Source organism: Vipera berus (assembly GCF_964194415.1).
Source record: "Vipera berus genome assembly, chromosome: 5".
Classification (NCBI taxonomy): Eukaryota; Metazoa; Chordata; class Lepidosauria; order Squamata; family Viperidae; genus Vipera; species Vipera berus.
Genome location: NC_138207.1, coordinates 16,246,191 through 16,269,302, shown reverse-complemented (window position 1 = coordinate 16,269,302; position 23,112 = coordinate 16,246,191). Strand labels below are relative to the sequence as shown.

The window sequence follows — 23,112 nt, the reverse complement described above, 5'->3', positions numbered from 1 at the left end:
AAATTTGATGGCTGGTAACCATCTCCACAGGTAAATCATTAACACAGAGAGGAGCGTGGCTTGAATTGACAAGCAGATTACTTGATAATTTTATTTACTTATTTTGAAAATCTATATGGATGCCTATCTTATACCATATCTTTCGGCAGTTCATAGCAAAAGCAATAAAAACACATACAAAAACCATGATATCCAGAAAGAAATCTGCTTCGCCATACTTTTAATTGTGGGGTCAGCCTTCCGTATATATTGCTGAATTGTTTTAATCTGGTGAATGAACATGCCTGTACAGGAGTTAACAAATTGCATGGGCCACTTTGGTGATGGCACCATAATTCTAGAATTCCACTTCTTTAGATAGAACAGCATCTTGTCCTTATAGTGGGCATCAGCAGGTTTGTTTTAAAAGGGAGTCTGTTCTTGCTTGCCTTTCTTTAATAGTGCCTGTTATTATAAATCTGCTGTGCCTAATGATGCTGTACCTGTATGGCTTTGATATTTTACAATTATTGGTTGTTTCACATCACACGGTGCCATTGTTTCTCAACCTTGATAACTTGAAGAGATGTGGACTTCAACTCCCAGAATTCTCTATTCAGCAAAATTAAGAAACTGACCGATGATGTCCAGAAGTGGGGAAAAATATAATGAAAAACAGCCTACAGGAGCTGAGTAGCCAGGTTTTTGAGTTTTTCAGAGTAAGAACCATACAGATCTCTGGGGGGATATTATTCAAAATTTAGGCATCGCAACAGAGAAGGCGTGCTTCCTAGGTCCTGATAAATGTCATTGTTTAATAAAAGGGACCTCAATTAAAGCCTACTCTAGAGGTTCTGCAGTTCCTATACCAGAATGTTCGCCATTGTTTCAGGTCCATCTTTTTGTAGAGTTAACTTCCATGTTACTCCAACATTTCTGTAAAAAGGTAGATGTTTGGTAGAGTAAGCACCAGGATTTCTTGGAACGGTCCATTATGTATATATAGCATTTGCTGAACAGAAATATCCGTCTAAAAACAGGTAGAGGAAAAGGGAAAAGTTTTCTGGCACTGAATGCAAAGAGAAAGTTTGAAGAACCCTGGATTCTTACAGGGGACAAGCTGAAGTTATTAAAGAGGATTAGGGTACGCAGCTGCTGAGCGGATGAAATGTTTGCAATTTCAAAGCGGCATTCAGCCGTAAACCAAAATTTACACAATACCACAATATCTATTAGCTTCTCCTTTTTTAATTAGAAGTTAAGTTACTGCTACCTGGCTGCATAATTCATTTCACTTTTTGAAGCTTGCTTAAAACAATATCTAGCTATTCCACAAGCATTTTATTGCTTTGGCTGCATTTTAACATGGCCGGGAGTTGAAAGACTAATTTTGAGAAATTATTAATCAACTTTGCTTTCTTCTTTTTTTATTGAATCATGACTTGGCTAAGGCTCTCTATTCACCTTGTCTGCATCCAATAAGCTGCAGAAATACTCCCTTTTTCTCCCCATGAAAGTCAAGTGGCTCTTGAAGTAGTTGAATGGGGAAGCCAAGAGATTAGTCTGAATTTTCAGCTTCCCTTTCATTGCTCTTGGAAATCCGTCTTTTCAAAATTGGTATCTTAACTTTTGAAAAGGCCTTAGAGTACAAAATCATTCACATATCCTTGAAGGCATGTTAATTATTAAAAAAAATGGACAATATCACAAAACCAAACCTAATTAAATGAAAATTGGATTACGATGTTTTTCCGCAACCAACATTCCCTCCTCGTGGGTTGGATTTTGACATGGCCAGTGTGAAGACTGAAGTCCAGCTCTGCTAGAGTGACATCAAGTTGGATTTTCAAAGATGTGTTAGGAAACTCCACAATAATTTTATTATGAGAAAAGATGTGTCCACTTTGAAGAATTACACATTAGTGTAATTACACAATTGATCTACCCTTTGAGCCTTCCCATATATTTAGATTGAAAGGAGGTATACATACTAGCATGCATCCACAATTTCCATGAACATGGGAATGCAAAGGCTTGAGTGAAATCTTTATCTGCAGCTGGAGATGGGAGGCTGACCATAATTGAAGTCAAATTAATAGGCTCAGTTTAAGACTTTATGGCTATGAATGAGAGAACTTCAGGCATTATTGCAAATGCTTCATTATTGTCTTCTCCTCTTGTTCTTTTAATAGATGAGTTGTTTTGTTTTTATGATACTCTTATGCCTTTTTAGGAACCTTTGTAATTATCTTGGCTACAAATCTCTTTCTAGTCCAGAGTGCTATGTGATTTTCTGTGGAATTAATTGTGTGCAAACCAATAAGCTCTCTTGATCAAACTTCGTTGCTTATTATCTTTGTTTTTAAAAGTATATGGTGAAATTCACACTTCCCCATCATCCCATTACCAGACATAATTCGTACTACCAAATAATCTATTAAAATATTTCTAATAAGATCCTTTTCTCTTCCTTCTCCATTTCCTCTCTCTTCCTTTTAGGAGCTTATGAGGGGAAACTGTCAAACCCAGTACAAATGCCCTTTGAGTTTTTAACATTCATTCAAATCTTACTTGACAGGCATAATCTTCACTTTTAGAGAACTAATCTACATGGGATAATGTTAACAAAGCACAATGAAGTAGAAAGAGCTTAGAAGTTAATTTGATGCCCAATTTCTAACTTAGCCAATTATACATTTCCAAGATTATGTGCTGAACATAATCATCCTTTTATCATCTTTAAGTTGCCTTTGAATTTTGCTGTGGATTTAAAAGCATGTGGACATTTAAAAATGGAGTGTTGTATGCATTGGGGAGAAAAGACTTAGGAATGGGTTTGTGGAAGTTGCCATAGTTTCAAACTAGATTGATCCACTTACTTCTGGTAGAAAGTAAAAAAAAAAAACTGGTGCCTTCTTTTCACAGCATAGTTTCTTTGAGGATTAAAGACACCCCCACCATATCTTCCTCTGACCATCACTACCAAAATATAGATGCCTGTCCCCTCCACTGCACTAAACCAACTCCTCCTGAACTCTGCCATCTCTTCTCCAAGCCCAAGGATCCCATCAGCCTTCAGATGTTACCAACTGCGCTCTGCAATTTAGCACCAAACAGCTAATTAGTAGAATCTCTAGAAGAAAATCTTCCAGTGCTTAACAGTTGATCTATTGCAGAGGCCTTCAAACCTGGCTGAGGAATTCTGGGAGTTGAAGTCCGCAAGTCATAAAAGGGTCAAGTTTGAAGACCTCTGATTTATTGCTTCTGCCACCAAACACCTGATCTTTGGCTCCATTTAAACTATTTTACTTCTATCTTGGTCACCTGCTGCAACACCTTCTTTGGCTTCTGGATCCATTCTAATAACACTAACCCCTGTCAGGAGCCAGTTTCCTATAGGGCAGTTTCAAGCTACACACACCATTAATTTCTGAGGGAATTATAGCTTCTGGTGTTGCTGTTCTAAAAAAGTAGTCAACAGATGCAGTGGATTGTCAACACTATCGAACTATCTAAAAAAATTGTGGCAGCAGATAAGGTGTCTGATTTTGCCAATTATCTTAAATCCAGAGAGTGAATCAAAAATAGAAGTCTGAGGTCCATCCATATGTCCTTGTTATGTTTGCCTATAAATGTAGAATATTTTTTTGAAAATAAAGGATACCTATCAATCCTGTCCATACATATTAGTAGTCCCAAAGGTGCTTTTTCAATAGGCAACTGGACTTTCTTTGTTTTTCCTTGAAAATGTTTTGCTTCTCATCATCACTTCAGTTCTTCAGAAGCTTCTTAGATGAGAAGCTAAACATCTTCAAGGAAAGACAAAGAAAGTCCAGTTGCCCTTTGAAAAAGCACCTTTGGGACAACCCTGACCTGGATGGCTGAGAATCTCCATAGACCAGGGGTGTCAAACTCGCAATGACACACGATGTGTCGCAATGTATTGTGACTTTTTTTCCATTGCTGGCAATGGGGTGGGTGCGGTTTTGCCATGACGCATGTGGCCCGCGTGCCGGCACTTTGACACCCCTGCCATAGACACTTAAGTATTTGTAATTCTCTGCTAGTCAATATATTTGCAGTTTTGTTTTCCCAGTAATCAAATTGTTTTAGGATTATAATAGCCATAGATCAGTGATGGTGAATCTTTTAGAGACCAAGTGCCCAAACTGCAACCCAAAAGCCACTTCTGTATTGTCGGGTGCCGGTCGGGCGTGGCCCATTGGGTGGGCGTGGCTGCGGTGGTAACGGCAGACTGGGTCAGACTAAAAAGTTCAATCAATTCCAACTTTGTGTGATCTTTTTTTTCCCCGCCAGAAGTTGAAATTGATGATGATGATGATGATGATGATGATGATAATAATAATAATAATAATAATAATAATAATAATAATTATAATAATAATAATAATAATAATAATAAGAAGAAGAAGAAGAAGAAGAAGAAGAAGAAGAAGAAGAAGAAGAAGAAGAAGAAGAAGAAGAAGAAGAAGAAGAAGAAGAAGAAGAAGGAGGGATCTTGGAGGTCATCTAGTCCAACCCCCTGCTCAGGCACGAAATCCTATACCATTTCAGACAAATGGCTGTCCAGTTAAAAACTTCCAGTCTTGGAGCATTCACTACTTCTGGAGGCAGGTTGTTCACTGGTTACCGGTAATTGTTCTAACTGTCAGGAAGTTTCTCCTTAGTTCTAGGTTGCTTCTCTCCTTGATTAGTTTCCATCTATTGCTTCTTGTCCTGCCTACAGGCACTTTGGAAAATAGCTTGACTCCCTCTTCTTTGTGGCAGCCCCTGAGATATTGGAACACTGCTATCATGTACCTCCTCATCCTTCTCTTCATTAAACTAGACATACCCAATTCCAGAAGCCGTTCCTTATATGTTTTAGCCTCCAGTCCCCTAATCATCTTTATTGCTCTTCTCTGTATTCTTTCTAGAGTCCCAACATCTTTTTTACATCATGGTGACCAAAACTGGATGCAGTATTCCAAGTGTGGCCTTACCAAGGCATTGTAAAGTGGTATTAATACTTCAAGTGATCTTGATTCTATCCCTCTGTTAATGCAGCCCAGCACTGTGTTGGCTTTTTTGGCAGCTGCAGCACGTTGCTGGCTCATACTGAAGTGATTGTCCACTAGGATTGATTGAGCCTTTCTTTTTTTGCACATGGCGGCAGAGGCCTAAAGCGAAAAGGTTTTATAAAACCCAGCTGAAGGCCTAGGACTGGGCCGATGGCGTGCGTGCCCAGAGAGAGCGCTCTGCGTGCCTCCTGTGGCACCCGTGCCATAGGTTTGCCACCACTGCCATAGATGTTTATTAATAATTTTTATCTGCTTTTGATTGGAGTTTAGGATATATTTATCCCAACACATCTAAAGGAAATTAAGGGAAGAAAACTGATCTAAAATAGTTGTGCTTATTTTACAGTGTTTGTGTCTTATTCCTATGTTCTTGAACTAGAAGACACTAGTTATCATTAAGCTGGAAAAGGGTTAATGTAAGGATCTAGTATGTTAGAAACCTGCTGCATTTTTCACAGTTGAAAGAAAATTTTCCTTGATCTTCGGGATTTTATTTTTATCTCATTGCTGAATATGCTCTAAAGCAGTCAAAAGATAGAAAATCTGGTCCATGTGTTAAGGTTTAAAGGTCAAGAATGACTCAGTTCCTGCTTCTGGTAGCTAAGGTGATGTAATAACAAAGAATGTTGTTATGGGGAAAAAGGAGGAATCCTCCTCCTTGTATTTGCAGAAGCAGTGGAAAACCCTGGAAATTATGTTGACTCTTAAGAGCCAGACTGGAAAAAAAAAATCTGTTCAGAAATTTGCAAAGCGAATATTGCAGTCTCAGATGAGATGGTTTGTATCAATCTTAATTATAGCTAGAATGATACATTCCCCTGAGTTTCAATTCAGCATGCACAAAAAGTTGAAACAAGTTCCATGTCCTAGAAAGCAATGTGTTTCTGTGTGTGTGTGTTTGTGTGTGTGTGTGTGTGTGTTAAATGTTTTTTAAGCATTCAAAATACACTTGCTTAGACCCAGACACGGGACAAATCTTATTTCCTGTTTCAGTCTAGCCCAAGGCCATCTACAGACAGTAGCCACAGCAGTGGCAGCTCATATTTGTGTAAGCCAAAAAAATTTACACACACACACACACACACACACACACACACATACATATGTATGTATGTACACATATGTATGTATGTATGTATGTATGTATGTGTGTAATTTTTTTTTGGATTGCTAACAAAGAATTAGCAATCCAAAAACATTTACACAAATATGAGCTGTCACTGTTGTGACTACTGCCTGTGGATGGCCTTGGGTTAGGCTGAAACAGGAAATAAGATTTGTCCCGTGTTTGGGGCCTAGCAAGGTATTCTAAATACTTAACAAACACTTAATGGGCAGGCTGTGTAAGAAAAAAAATCCCCTTGTACAGCTAGTCCTTCAGTTACAACTGTAAATTGAGTCTGGAAATTACGATTCTAAGTCATCACAGTCATAACGTGGGCCACTACATGAAAAGTGGTGTCCAATGACTTGCTAATATATTAAGGCTATAACGGGGTCTCTATCAGCAAATGAGTAATCATCCTGTGTTTTCTTGGTATGTGTCTGTGCAACCAAAATAACTAGGTGCTGGATTGTTAGAATGTAAATAGGCATTGAACTGGATTCAGGTAGCAACAGAAGACAATTTTGCTAGTTAGCTCTACCGTAAATTTCATACCAGTAAAAATTATAGGCAGATACATAAGTCTTTTACGCTGCAGAACGTAGAATTTTGTTGACATGAAATAAATAACCTAATTTTATTTATGACACTATAAACAATTCTTCTGTTTTTTTCAGATGATGCAAAATACTCTTTTCTATCAATGCATAGGAGATTATTTTTTTTGACCCAAAATTCAGGGTCTGGTTCTTGTTTAGTTGTGGCATTAATAGTGTGAAACCAAAGGGACAAAAAAAGTGGGGGAGGGAAGCAGTTCTTTCCAACCACATGATATGGTGATGGCCAACAACTCTGATGGCTTTGAAAAGGAATTACAAATTCACAGTTAAACTCTAGTGGAATTTTTCTAGCAATGGACATACTTTTGTTTCTGGAATCCAGAAAAGGCTCTTTGCTCTTCTCCTTCAGACCCTCCTGACAGGCTTTCAGAATTTGCCACAGATGCTCCTCTGGCCCTGCAGAGCAGATTGTTGAGTGTGTATTAAAAAGGACCAATAGAATGAGTGGAAAACAAGGAAGACAACATACAGAAATCTGTCTGTGCAAGGTTGTTTGGGAAAAATAAATCTACCCGTGCATACGGGTATTACTCCACTTACGACCACAATTGACCCCAAAATTTCTGTTGTTAAGCGAGATAGTTGTTAAATTAACTTTTGCCTCATTTTATGACCTTATTTGCCACAGTTATTAAGTGAATCGCTGCAGTTGTTAAGTTAGTAACACAGTGGCTAAGTGAATCTTTTTTCCTCCTTGACTTAGCTTTTCAGAAGGTCACAAAAGATGATCACATGATGCAACTGTCCAACCTTCTGCTCAAGCAGGAGACCCTATACCCATGGTGGCAAACCTATGGCATGTGTGCCACAGGTGGCACGCAGAGCGCTCTCTGTGGGCACGCACGCTGTCGCCCCAGTCCTAGGCCTTCAGCTGGGTTTTATAAAACCTTTTCACTTTAGGCCTCTGCCTCCATGTGCAAAAAAAGAAAGGTTCAATCAATGAATCAATCAATTTTAACTTCTCACGGGAGAACAAAAGTTCTTGCAGAATTGGAATTGATTGATTGAACTTTTTAGTCCCACACGGTCTGCCGTTACCACCGCAGCCATGACCACCCAATGGGCCACGCCCACCCAGCACCCGATGATACGTAAGTGGGTTTTGGATTGCAGTTTGGGCACTCGGTCTCTAAAAGGTTTGCCATCACTGCCTTAAACCATTTCAAACAGGTGACTGTCCAGTCTTTTCTTAAAAACCTCCAGTGATGGAAGGCAAGCTGTTCCACTGGTTAATTGTTCTCAATGTCAGGAAATTTCTCTTTAATTCATGTTGCTTCTCTCCTTGTCTAGTTTACATCCATTCTTTCTTTTGCTTGCCTTCAAGTGCTTTGGAAAATAGGTTGATCTTGTCTTGTTTGTGGTAGCCCCTCCAATGCTGGAATACTGCTCTCATGCCCCTCCCCCTGGTCCTTCTTTTCACTAGACTAGGTAAAGGTAAAGGTTCCCCCGCACGTGCATGCTAGTCGTTTCCGACTCTAGGGGCCGGTGCTCATCTCCGTTTCAAAGACGAAGAGCCAGCACTTGTCCGAGGACGTCTCCGTGGTCATGTGGCCGGCATGACTAGACGCTAAAGGCGCACGGAACGCTGTTACCTTCCCACCGTAGTGGTCCCTATTTTTCTACTTGCATTTTTACGTGCTTTCGAACTGCTAGGTTGGCAGAAGCTGGGACGAGTAACAGGCGCTCACTCTGTTACGCAGCACTCGGGATTCGACCCGCCAAACTGCCGACCTTCTGATCGACAAGCTCAGCGTCCTAACCCACTGAGCCATCGCGTCCCTTATCAGACTAGCCATACCCAAATCCTGCAGTCCTTCTTCATTTGTTTTTGTTCTTCCAGGCTTCCAGTTATCTTAGTTACTCTTTTTCCAAAGTCTCAACATCTTTTTTGTAATGTTGTCAGTTGCCAAGTATCTGAATTTTGATCACGTGACCATGGGGATGCTGCAATGGTTGTGTGAAAAACAGCCACAAGTCGCTTTTTTCAGGACCGTTGTAACTTTGAACAGTCACTAAATGAACTGTTGTAAGTCAAGGACCACTAGTCATCTAGACTTGGTAGCAGGAAAGTTCTGAAGACCAATATAGGATAAAACAGCTGTGAGAAAGAGGATGCTAAACCAGCTAGGACTTTGGGTCTGTTCCAGCCTGCTCTTTGGAATGGTTTATTTTACCATTTCTCTACATCAGATTCATTTGGCTCATCCAGTAGTTCCTGAAGCCAAGCAGCTTCTAGGACAAGGAATTTGCCCATTAGACCTCTGAATCACAATGCTGGGCTTGGTAGAAGGCTAAATACATTCCTCTAATAGGTTTCCGTTTTCCAAGAATCTGAACTTAGGAAGAGTTTAGCTGAAAGCCTGAAATGATTGTTCTATGAAGTACAGTTACAGTGATTTTATCTTAATTAGCCTCTTGGCAAAATCCATTCAAAGCAATGTTCACATGGCTTTTCCAACTTATGTTAGACCAGTTTCATACTATTTATAAATAAGTAATAGTAGATGTTATTGTTCTTTTAATTTATATCCATCTTGCTGCCTAAATGACATGCAAAGAGAAAAATGTGGATCTATAGCAACATAGAGTGTCTTTTTAAATTTGTGTCTCTGCCAGTTTGTCCTTCCTTCCTTCCTTCCTTCCTTCCTTCCTTCCTTCCTTCCTTCCTTCCTTCCTTCCTTCCTTCCTTCCTTTCTTTCTTTCTTTCTTTCTTTCTTTCTTTCTTTCCATCCAATTTATAACTACCCATCTCACTGTCTTAAAGGCAAATTCAGGGAAGACAAAGAGATACATATGATACAATATTTATCTTTTTATCTAATCTTATTTATCACACATAACTTTTGCAACATTATGCAAAGTGCAGAGCAGGAATAAGAAAGAATAAACTGAAGAATTTAAAAGTATGACTGAGGTGGAAAAAAGGAACTACAGCCATATCTAGGCTCTATCAATACCATTCCCTTATACCTCATTATATATCTTTCAATGCTTGCAAACCATCCAACCATTCACCCAATTCATGCACAGCTTCGTACGCTGCTTTTTATTCTTCAAACATTTCATCTTTGTTCTTGAAGATCTCCGGTCTCTTTAACCATGACTTTCACAGTCTTCCTGTTCTTCTTGACCCATTGACTCTTCTTGCTTACATTCATTTTGTAACTAAGTCCTCATTCATTCTTTTTCCATGACCAAACCAACTGGAAGTACTAGTCCTTGATTTATGACTACAATTGGGATTGGAATTTCTGTTATAAGTCATTGCAGTCATAAGGTGAGTCAGGCCCAAATTTTGCTACCATTTTTACTGCAGTCATTAAGAGAACACAGTTTCCCCAATAGGTGTTTTTGCTGGAAATCAGCAAAACAAGTCACAAAGTCACAATCATGATTGCAGAATGTTGAAATAGGTCTTAAATGTGTTATGTGCTCCTGGCTACTTTCCTTCGTGACCAGAGGCAAGCTTGCCTGACCAATAACCAGCCAAGACACAGTGAAGGCCTTTTGCTTCGTTCTTTGCAATAAGTGGGGAGAAAAGCTATCAAAGCTTGGTTCTCCCCAAAGTTCCAACCCAAAATATTCCCTTCTTTATAGAGCCCTATCCCGGCCACCACATCCCTCCTCTTTCCCCATTGGCTGAGGTACTATCAGGTTACACTCTTTCCGACCACCTCCTACATATTTCCTGCTACATACTAAATCATACATCCCATGTACATTAAAATTAAGAGATAATTTATGCAAAGTGTGTCAGTTAATATTACTCAATTAATTGCACATGCTCAGTTCTGGCCCCTGTTTTTTCATGACTTCTTAGAAAAATAGGTTCTTTCCTGTTTTGCTAGTTATCTCCTCTTACAACTCCTTTTCCCATTCTGAAGACCCAGATAACAATTTTGCCTATGTGTTTCTCTTACATCCTTCCTTTATGCTATCCTTTCCTGATTCCCATCATTCATTCACTCATTCATTCATTCATTCATTCGTTTATTTGGACTTATATGCCGCCCTATCTCCCGAAGGACTCAGGGCAGCTAACAACAATTAAAACACAATAATACAAATGTTAAAAAAAAGATTAAACTAACAAGCCCCAGTGATAAAATATTAAAAAACATTTTAATAATTAAAAACATTTTAATAATTGCTTCTCCATTCAGTAAATTTCCACTGCAGCAAATTCAGTTTTAAATTTCTCTTTCAATATTAAATTTTTGAAGACCTTTCGTTTATTTCTATCAAATGCAAGCTGGATGCTGAGTACACAGATTACTATCATGTGTCCATGAGGTGGTACGATGGTCATGAGTACAAGTTGCAATTAATGTCTAAGAAGAGACGATCACTTGTCTGAAATGGTATAGGTTCTCCTGCTTGAGCAGGGGGCTGGACTAGAAGGGCTAAGCACATTGGTTTGTGCTTAAATTGTAAGCCGCCCTGAGTCTTCAGAGAAGGGCGGGATATAAATGGGATTAAAATAAACACATGGTTGCTAAACCCATGCTAATTTGTTTATAGCCCAACTCAGATTCTCTGTAATGAGAGCATTTAGAATGCACAGCCTCAAATACATCAATCCTATGTAGTAATTTGTTGGCCCTCATTGCCCCTAAAGGTAATGTTATAACTAACCTGTCTTCCTCTTTTTCTTTCCGGCATAGAATGTGACACAGAAACAAAGAAAGTTCAAGATGTTCTTTCTGGAATTGAGAAACCACAGGTATGTGACAGACAAGATTAATCAAAATGAGCAGCATTAAAGACAAGCTGTATATTCTGTCAATCTATTACAATAAGTACAAGATGGTTATTTGCAAGATGGTGTGAACTGAATTGGTCTTATCATTATAAATACTAGATTCCTAGTATACTAGTGACTAGTCAAAGGAGCAGTACATCCCATACTATAAATTATAACATTTTTTGAGGGGGTCTGGCTTCACATACGCTAAGCCATTTCGTTTTTCTTATACCTCTCCCTGTTTTAGTTTAGCACATTGAAATAATTGAATTAGCTTGTGAAGGGCTTCAGATCTGATTCCCAAATCTGTATGCAGGGACTTCTCTGCAATTCTTTAAAGCAGCTTTGTCTTTTCCCAGAATCACAGTTACTTTTAAGGAGTTTTAATGTCATATTTGCTTCCTGCAAGCTCTAGAAACTGTTTCTAGGTCTGCCTCTGAAGGACTGCAAATCCATAGAACTCAACAAGCAGTTTACTCAACAAAGTAAGATTAAGTCAGCCCTCTTAACATCATGCCTGAATTCAATGAAAGAGTCATTTCTCAAGATAAAGCATCTGGTTCTAACTACTCATTTTAAGATTTCTGAGTTTAGATGAAAGTATCTAATTGATTTCCAGTGTGAGCATGAACATATGTCAAATTAAACTACTCCAGCTGGTAAACATGATTGTATCTTCCGTCTCATTACCCATATTCTACACATGTGAACTCAGAGCAAATACCTTTAATGATTAAGCAGAATTTTAAACCAACAAACAGCCATGAATTCAAATTTCTGGTCCATGGTGGCTAATCCAGCATTGTTACATCCTGCTGAATGGTGAAAAAAGTAAGGTTCAACATTTAGGCAAGAAAAACCAAATGTACAGGTACTGTATAGTATAGGGGGTACCTTGCTCAATAGTAGTACTGTGAGAGGGATCTTGGAGTCCTAGTGGATAATCATTTAAATATGAGCTAGCAGTGTGCTGCAGCTGCCAAAAAAGCCAACACAGTGCTGGGTTGCATTAACAGAGGGATAGAATCAAGATCACTTGAAGTATTAATACCACTTTACAATGCCTTGGTAAGGCCACACTTGGAATACTGCATCCAGTTTTGGTCACCAAGATGTAAAAAAGATGTTGAGACTCTAGAAAGAATACAGAGAAGAGCAATAAAGATGATTAGGGGACTGGAGGCTAAAATATATAAGGAACGGCTGCTGGAATTGGGTATGTCTAGTTTAATGAAGAGAAGGACGTGGGGGGACATGATAGTGTTCCAATATCTCAGGGGCTGCCACAAAGAAGAGGGAGTCAAGCTATTCTCCAAAGCGCCTGTAGGCAGGACAAGAAGCAATAGATGGAAACTAATCAAGGAGAGAAGCAACCTAGAACTAAGGAGAAACTTCCTGACAGTTAGAACAAGTAACCAGTGGAACAACCTGCCTCCAGAAGTTGTGAATGCTCCAACACTGGAAGTTTTTAAGAAGAGACTGGACAGCCATTTGTCCAAAATGTTATATGGTTTCCTGCCTGAGCAGGGGGTTGGACTAGATGACCTCCAAGGTCCCTTCCGTCATCATCATCGTTGTCATCGTCATCATCACCACCATCATCATCATCATTATTATTATTATTATTATTATTATTATTATTATTATTATTATTATTATTATTATTATTATTATTATTATTATATGTCATTAAGGAATTAGTTAGAGAGTGCAATAGTTCTCATTGACCACTTCCAGTGGGTGTTACTTCACAATAGTCTACTCTGCTTCTAAACTCTTGTGTGACTTTTGGTTATTTTTCAAAGAAAATATCCATTTAAAATACTGAACCCCTCCCACACAACTCTAAAACAGCAAAGACCTACAACGAAGTTGCCCCTAGAATCATTTTTGCTCAGCCTGAACAACTGCTACAGTGCTAATATGCCATCACTCCTGATTCCTTATCTGAAATGTTTTATTGCTACAGCCGCTGCTACAGTCAGATTGTGACTCATTTGCCTTTTCAAAACAAGCCAATGTATAGAAACACCCCATAAATAAATAAAACATTATATCTGGCATTCCTTGCATTTTACTTCTAGCTTTCTTTTCACATGTGGGGTATTCAAAGATTATGTAGGAAAATAGCCTAGTGAAAAGCATTTACTAGCATTCATTTGTGATGACCTGTATGCTTTACCTGTGACTCCATCACACATGCAAGTAATACGCCCCCCCTTGCATTCCAAGCAGTAATAACTTTATTCTGCCAGATGATGTTGGGTAAAACCTTAACTGATCAGGATAGGCTTACACTATCATTGATGGTTTTATTTATTATTAGTTGTACATTTTAGATCAGGGGTCTTCAAACTCAGCCCTTTTATACCTCGTAGACTTCAACTCCCAGAATTCCTCAGACAGCTTGCATGGCTGAGGAATTCTGGCAGTTGAAGTTCATGAATCATAAAAGGGCCAAGTCTGAAGACCCCTGTTTTAGATAAAGGTAACATTGATAGGCGTACATGGCATGGGACCAGATTATCTGAGGCCACTTCCCCAGTTACGTCTTCCCAGGTCAGGCATGGGAAGAGACACGTTATGGATCCCATCTGTTAAGGAATCCAGGTAGTCCTCGATGCATGACTACAGTTGAGTCCAACATTTCTGTTGCTAAGCAAGACAGTTGTTAAGTGAGCTTTGCCCCATTTTATGACCTTTCTTGCCATGCTTATTAAGTGAATCGCTGCATTTGTCAAGTTAGTAACATGGTTATTAAATGAATTTGGCATCCCCATTGACTTTGATTGTCAGAAGATAACAGAAGGTGCATGCCATTTGCCAAGCATCCAAATTTTGATCATGTGAGCACAGGGATGCTGCAACGGTCACAAGTGTGAAAAACAGTCATAAGTCACTTTTCTCAATGCCTTTGTACCTTCAAACAGTCACTAGTGAATGATTGTAACTCGAGGACTATTTATAGCAGGGGTCTTCAAACCTGGCCCTTTTATGACTTGTGGACTTCAACTCCCAGAATTCCTCAGCCAGGCACGCTGGCTGAGGAATTCTGGGAATTGAAGTCCACAAGTCTTAAAAGGGCCAAGTTTGAAGACCCCCTGATCTATAGCATCTGATGGGGCCTAGCAGCAGAGGCTTTTCTGTCATAGCACCCATCCTTTGGAACATTCTCCTGGAGAATAATAATAATAATAATAATAATAATAATAATAATAATAATAATAATAATAATAATAATAATAATAATAATAATAATAATAATAATAATGAGGAGGAGGAGGAGGAGGAGGAAGGGACCTTGGAGGTCATCTAGTCCAACCCCCTGCTCAGGCAGGAAACCCTATACCATTTCAGACAAATGGCTGTCCAGTCTCTTCTTAAAAACTTCCAGTCTTGGAGCATTCACCACTTCTGGAGGCAGGTTGTTCCACTGGTTAATTGTTCTAACTGTCAGGAAGTTTCTCCTTAGTTCTAGGTTGCTTCTCTCCTTGACTAGTTTCCATCCATTGCTTCTTGTCCTGCTTTCAGGTGCTTTGGAGAATAGCTTGACTCCCTCTTCTTTGTGGCAGCCCCGGAGATATTGGAATATTGAGATTGGAATATTGAGATAAGATAGAATCTGTCTCTACCGATTTTAAAAAGACTCTGAAGTTATGGTTTTGCTATCCGGCTTGGAGGATGGGGTCCAGTGGGTCTTATGGAGTCTATTTAATAGATTTATCAAATGCTATGAATGTTTTATGTTCACTGCTGATCACAGTAGTATAATTTTGTTTAATATGGTAATATTTTATTTGCTTTTTCCTGCAGATTTCTTATTGTGTTGTTTTCAATTGTTGCAAGCTATCCTGCATCATGTATATAAATAGAGCAGCTACACCAAAAATAAATAAAAAATAAATCACTATAGTATAATCCTGGAAGTTTAAAACAAATTGTTCATGGTCAATCTCACTTTCCTTTGGCTCTGAAAGCATTGCCAACTTGCCAGTATTGAAATGTTTGGGGAACAGGACCAGGGGCTGAGAATTGCGGAATATGAAGGATTAGCATTTCTGGTAGATGCCAAGTGGGAGAAGGTTGTTTTGCAATATGACTTAAACCACTTGAGGTGGTTTTAAAAGAATGAAACGGATTAAATGAATTACTGTCAAAGATTAATGCAACATTTCTTTTACTTTACTTACTCGTTGACTTGAATGCAGAAAAAAACGCAGAATGCAGGAAAAAAAATGTCGATCACTATGTAATCCAGGCCTTGAGTTAATAGGCAGTTTGGAAGTGTTTCCTGGAAGATTTAAAGTAGTATTTTAACTTGAAAGATGTTTATTTTTGACAGGCACATAGACAGGATGAACTGTCATCTGCTGCGTAATTGAAAACAGACCTTTTTGCTGTAATGTAATAACTAGTAATAATTAATGTGCAGAACTAAATAACATGGATGCCCACATAAATAAAATGTTCCTTTGGATATTCTACTTGCATTTGATTCTGTGTAGTAAGAAATCTGTCTCTGAACATAAAAGGAAGCTTGTAAAAAAATTTAAACCAGATTATCATAATTCTACACAAAAATATAGATCTCACTTATTTCTTGATGCACTTTCCTTGCCCGTTTTCAATAGAGTATTCACAATGGTCAAATAACCTTTGAGAATAGATTGTGTGCATCAGCAACATATCTCATATATCCTAGTGGTTCCCCCCAGTTCCAATGAATGGAGTCTTCCTTAGCTATCCATACAAGTAGACACATCAAATTACACATAATGTTGTGAATACAGTATTCTACAAGGCTTTGTGTCACTGTGTTGGACACTCGGAAGATCTGTGGGCAATTTCATAAAATGAATATCTACCCATATTCAATTGCTTTTTCCAGAGAAATCTATAACCAGGAATTAAACATCAGTGCAATCTCCTCTAAAGACTTCCTGGTGAAGGGCTTAGACATACCTCATGCCCGAGATGGATCACTGTTTAAGAACCTGGCCAGGCAGCTTTTTGCTTCTACATAGCACCTTCAGGAAACCAAATCTCAATTAAAAAGAGCAGCGCAATCTGTTTAGCATTTAACCTGACCTTCTCTCCAGTTTCCATGTTTACTTCTACTGTACAGATAAGAATACTATTCATTTTATTCTTTGGATTCTCCAAATTATTAAAGTTCATGAAAGGATAAAATGTTTTGATTTTTTTTTATTGGGCCATATGTTCCACATAGCTACGTGTGTCCTAGCTGGTGATCATAAAAGAAAGAAAGCATTCCAATGTAACATTGGCTGACTATGGTACATTAAGTTCCAAATCCCTGTGTGAATTTATGCAAAACAGTTATGCAACCATATGTCCGTAATAAAAGAATTAGGAAAAAGCCCTTTCTCCTTAGCTGTACTGGTATATGTCCTAATGCCAGAAATCCAATTCAGATGTCCGTTTGTCCTCATATTCCCCCCTCTCTTTTTTTCAGTTCATAAAATCCTTAATTGAGGTCAAATATGGTATGTTCACTGTAAATATCTGTCTTCTTGGCTACCGTTTCAGTCCTGTAGTACAGGGGTGTCAAACTCAATTTCATTGAGGGCCGCATCAGCATTGCGGTTGCCCTCAAATGGCTGGGTGAGTATGGCCAGGGTGGGTATGGCCTACTGGGTGGGCGTGGCTAGAGTGCGTATGGCCTATTGGGTGGGCGTGGCCAGCTCTACATCGTTTGCATCAAGGGTGCCTATGGGGGCCTGGGCAGGAGTGGGACAGATCTGAGGGTCTCTGGCAGAAGGAGGGTCTCTGGGCCAGGGCCAAGGCAGTGGGGGCCGTTCCCTTACTGTTTCCAGGATGGCTTCACAGGCCACATGAAACCACTTCGCGGGCCACATCCGGCCCCCGGGCCTTGTGTTTGACATGTCTGCTTTAGTATAACTGAGGCACTTTAATTGATCTAATCTGAGATGGTGCAATATTTCTATAGATTCCTGGCTTAATTTAATGGCCCTCTTAATTAGTCCAGGTTCTCAAAGCCATCAGTGTTAGAAGTTCATAAAAAAAATGTTAAGGCTACACAAACTCTTCCATTGGCCAATAAACTGAAGTACGCTTTTTGAAGTTGGGGTGTTTTTTAAAAAAAACAAAAAAAAAGAATCAAAGCAAGATCAAAATACCATTTTGTGAAAAAGCTTAACCTGATATGGTTCAGGATGAATGGAATGACAATTATAATTCATAACTTTGGGGTCCTTGGTGCTTTCTGAGCCTGGTTGTTTTCTTGCAGATGTTTCATTACCCAACTAGGTAACAACTGCTAGCTAGTACTGACGAAGTTAACGATACCTCAAATATAGGCACTTTAAAATGGCAATATGCCTCTTGGCATGAAAACTAACCTCGTCTTGTTTTTATCTCCCAAGGTGTCAAACATTCAGGCTAGAACAGTTTTGCTCACTTGGTCTCCTCCAAATGGTCTTTCAAGTGAAGATAGACTCAGCAATGGTTTGCCTTATACGTGTACTTACGAAGTTGCCTTATCAGACAAAGGGAGGGATGGAAAATACAAAACAATCTACAGGTAAAAATCTGCATGTGTGTGATCTTACATGTCATCTTTTATATTTCAAGCAGCAAGGCTTGGAAGTAAATCCAGAAGTGTTTTTTTCCAGAACTTGAGTACCAAGTTCCTTTCACTATCACAATGTTTCCCATTTTTGTCATATGCTCCTCCCTGCCAAGATGTTTTCCCATGATGTTCACCAGCTGGAAAGGTTTCCTGTCAAGTATCTAAATGCACTGTGTGCCAAACTGGGATTTTGGGATTTTGTCAACTTAACTATTGTGCATTTCTCCTAGGAGGAGGAGAAGAAAAAAAATGTAGGAAAGAAATGTATAGAACTTCCTATTGGCTGAAAACAGTCCAAAAAACTGGATGCCACTCCATTGTAATAAAAAGCCATGGGACTTAAACAGGTTGACCAAGCTTCTGCCATATAGATAGATCTTGATTTATAACCACAGTTGGAACAAGAGTTTCCATTGCTAAGCAAGGCAGTTGTTAAGTACCCGATTTTAAAATCTTTTTTTTTGCCACAGTTGTTAAGTAAATCATGTGGTTCTTAAGCAATTCCAGCTTCTTCTAATGTTGAAAGCTGATTAGGAAAGTCGCAAACTGTGATGACATGACCCCGGGATGCTGCAATCATTGTAAAAACATGCCCATTGCCAAGCACCCAAACTCTGATCACTTGACCGTGCAACCACGGTCATAAGTGCGAGGACTGGTTGTAAGTCAGATTTTTTTTTTTGAACAGTTGCTAAACGAATGGCTGTAAGTCAAAGAAATAGGCTGAATCTCACCCAATCATAAGTGTTACAAAGAACATTAGATGCAAGATAGTTCATACAACCCTTTTTGTCCATTCATTCAGCACAATTTTTAAATTATGGGATGTTTACAAATATGGCATTAAGTAATCTCATACATTTTGCTAAGGGGTAGTAGTGTTTATTTGGTTTAAATTTAGCTAGTTTACAGAACCAATCCACTGTATATGGGTCCTTAAGCCAACACTTATTTATTCCATCTTTTTAGCCAGTGCAGGCCTTCAGGTATATTTCTGTATCAAATGAATTGTTGGCTCACTACATATTTATTCTAAAAAGCAAGATTCTTACAAGGAGGCAAATTTATTGCAGTAAGCTAAGACTTAGATCAAAGGATCATTTATCAGCATGGTTGTTAAGATGAGGTCTCCCTCATGCCTCTGATCTCTTTTCTTATAGAGAGTTGATTTAATGAGAAGAGTGCTAATTTCTTATTTGATATCGCAAAAATGCCCACCTGTAGTTTTCTGCAAATTTTTTGGAAATATTTAACCTCCAAGTCAGAGAATTCCTTCATTTATTTTCTGGGCAAAGGGCTTGAGAAGAGTGAGTCCCATGCAATTACATTGTCTCTAGGATTGAACAACTGTACTACTATTGTTTCTGCACAGCAGTTTTTTTATATTGTTTCCATTGTAGTCTCCTGAACTACACAATGGCTCTGTTTTTACCTGGCTGGGAGGGTTTCAGGGTGCAATGTTGGATGACTGTACCTTTATTCCTTGGTAGGGAAGGGATGGATAGCATAGCACTGTTCTCAGATCTGTTTTAATGTCTAAATGAAACCATGATGGGTGGTCCTCAGGAAATTTGGAACTGAATATTACCCATATGCAAATGATACGACTCTGTTTTCCCATAGCCTCTGAATCAGGACAGGCTATCCATGCCCCAAATCAGGGTTTGGATGCAGTGATAGGAAAGATTAGGGCAGTGGATTCAAATATGTGAACAACCAGTTCTCTGTGTGGATGCCACTTCCGGAAGTCCTTTCTGGGCCTAGGCAACAAAAAATTAGCTACCGGTTCTGCCGAAGTAGTGCAAATCGGCTGAATCCCACCCCTGGATTAGGACTAGTGAATTGAAATTAAATCCCAGCAAGATCTTTGAAGATGGCAGATTCCCAGCTTTAGGAGCTAGGGAGTTTCTAAACAGGACCACAGTTACTCATATACAAGATATTTGGGGTTGCTCCTAAGGGCACTGTTGTGGCCTACACAACATTCATGGCCTATTACAAGCTTTGGCTGGTGTTTCTAGGGCAAGGTCAGAGTAGCTCCAGTTGCAGATTTCATATTTGGATTAGCGCACCATGAATGTGTGTGGCTATTCTTGTGCTTAGTCCCAAAGCTGCATCTGATACACAGTACTGGAGAGAAGTCTTTTATAGAACGAAATTCCATGTCTGCCAAGCACCTCTCAAACCACATACCAGTAGGTCCTTGTTCATGTATCCAGAGATGTGGAAGGCAGTTTGGTTGCTGATTTGCTGATTTTCAGGAAAAAAAACACCCATTCGGAAGAAAGTGTTTGCACTTACAACCCCACCATTCACTTAATGATTGTGGTATTCACTTAACAACCATTATAAAAATGATTGCAAAATAGGGTCCAACTCAATTTACGATCACTTACACTTAGAATAACTTTATTGTCACTTTAATTGTACACTAATTGGCAGACATTAAAATGAAATTTTGTTGCATACAACTCTCAAAGTGTCACCACCTCCAATATACACTACATAAATATGACACACACACCCCAATTTTTTTTGGCATATACCCACATACCCACATATATTGTATGACACAGAGAAACAACACAGTCTAGTTCGGATTATGTATACATGTGCATGGTGAGAAAAACGAATCTTGCAATTTTACCAGATGGATGCCATAGGGAACAAAGCTGTTACAGAATTGGGTAGTCCCGCTGGAATCTGAATCTGATCACAATAACTTATGACACAGACTGCAGCCCTAATTGTGGTTGTAAGTCAAGGACTACCTGTATTACTTTATATTCACTGATGTATTTATATAAACTGTTTATGGGATGCTTCAGCATAAGAAATAGCATATCAATACAATTAATACATCAATCATTTTTATTAATAATAATAATAATTTTAGGCCTGTAATCCTTCAGTTACATCATTCTTCACATGCCTTTGAAGTAATTTACAAAAAGAAACAGTTTAAAAAATCTTCAGAAATGTGAAATATATTATGAAGTCAATAAAATATTTGTTAGTTTCCTTTTCAACCTCTGCAGTTTGCCTACAATTGGAATAATTTTTAATTGAGAACCACATTTTATTATTATATTGTTGTAAAACTCACATAGTACATTACTTCAATACAGTGGTGCTGATTTAAAAGTTCATTAGATCAACACTGTATTATTACTTTATGTTGTTTGTACATATTGAAAAGGGTAAAAGAACAAACAAGTTTGACAATGAGCAGAATACCAATAGGTGAAAAAAGAGGGGGGGAACTCCCTCCTTTCATGCGCCTGTTTATTACAATACTAATAAATGTTTAGGTCTATTAGAAACCAAAATGATTATGTCTACCATGCTACATGATTTATGCATGCAAAATTTTGTTTAAATTTGGTTAAACTACCGTTGTGAACATTTACTGTTAATTTTCCCATAGCTGCATATTCTCCATGTGTAACTTCCCAATAAGATATTATGGGGATTATATTTTTCTTTTGGTATTGGGCAAAATTTATTCTCATTATTGAGGTCATGTATATAATTGGAATAGGGGACGCGGTGGGTCAGTGAGTTAGAATGCTGAGCTTGTTGATCAGAAAGTCGGCAGTTTGGCGGGTCAAATCCCAAGTGCCGTGTAACAGAGTGAGCGCCTGTTACTCGTCCCAGCTTCTGCCAGCCTAGCAGTTTGAAAGCACATAAAAATGCAAGTAGAAAAATAGGGACCACTATGGTGGGAAGGTAACAGCGTTCCGTGCGCCTTTGGCGTCTAGTCATGCCGGCCACATAACCACGGAGACGTCCTCGGACAAGCGCTGGCTCTTCGGCTTTGAAATGGAGATGAGCACCGGCCCCTAGAGCCGGAAATGACTAGCACGCATGTGCAGGGGAACCTTTACCTTTACCTATATAATTGGAATACATTGGATGGGATCTTAATATATAGGGCATATTTGCTAGATAATTCAGTACCCCCTTTTAATTTTGTTTGTTTGTTGTACAACTCTACCTCTTTTCCAGTGGAGAAGAATTGGAATACAAACTGAAAGATCTTAGGCCTGCAACAGAATATCACATCAGGTGAGCCTCCGTAATTTAATTCATTCCATTCTAGATATCATAATAGATGCCCCAAATTTGATGGGTCCTGCCATTTCCACATAATTGCTGACAACAATAACAATGCAGTGAATGATTTAAAATAAGCATGTTTCTCACTTTGGGGATTTAGCCAAGTGAATGCTGACAAATGTCCCAAACTAACTATCAGCTTTCAGCAATGTGTCATGGAGGGTTTTTTTTTTAGCTGTTCACAATTTTTTTTAGGCTTGTCAACATTCATAAGGCTTAACACAGCATGGAATCTTTTGGAACATGGTAAATAAAGTAGATAAATTAAGGTGAAAATGTGAAAATGCTGTGCCGTTTTTTAAATTACATTGGACAAAGACAAGTGATTCTCTTTGCTGTTTCTCCATTTTTTTCAATTCTGCTGATTCCTAAATCTCAGGTTAAATTTTTAGGAAGGGTGTTTACATCATTCTCAGATGTATTACAAGCTCCTTGCAATCCTTGACTTTATTCTGGCCAGCTCCAGCAACCATGATCGTTTATTTATTTATTAAATTTATATCATATTAATTTATCATTGTTTTTCTACTGCTGTAAAAACCCTAAACTTTCCTTAACTTTCCATCATCCCCAAACCTGCGATCTCAAAGGAAATGCCTTTAATAGTCAGGATAACTTTGCAAGCTTTTTAAAGACTTTCTTCCTGATTTGAAGAAAAGGGAGATTTCTTTCTCTGTCCTGAAAGCTTTTACATCTAAGTATGATGGGAGCATTGCAGGGTAATCATTTCTTAAACCAAACAGAAAGAGTTTGTCAGTATTACTGGGAAATAAGAATGAAGTCATTAGAATCAGTTTCACTACATGGCTTTCTAAAAAACAGAAGCAATCATTGAGTTTCTCTTTGTAAAA

The 23,112-nt window shown here is 38.6% G+C and overlaps 1 protein-coding gene across 1 annotated transcript in view; it reads left to right on the top strand.

The window, feature by feature from the left end:
- Positions 1–23,112, top strand: part of FNDC3B (fibronectin type III domain containing 3B) — a 314,399-nt gene that overhangs the window by 206,147 nt on the left and 85,140 nt on the right. The window contains exons 7-9 of the mRNA XM_081329788.1: positions 11,450–11,508; positions 17,937–18,094; positions 22,151–22,210. Of these exons, the coding sequence (XP_081185914.1) occupies positions 11,450–11,508; positions 17,937–18,094; positions 22,151–22,210 (277 nt within the window). The remainder of the gene's footprint in view (positions 1–11,449; positions 11,509–17,936; positions 18,095–22,150; positions 22,211–23,112) is intronic.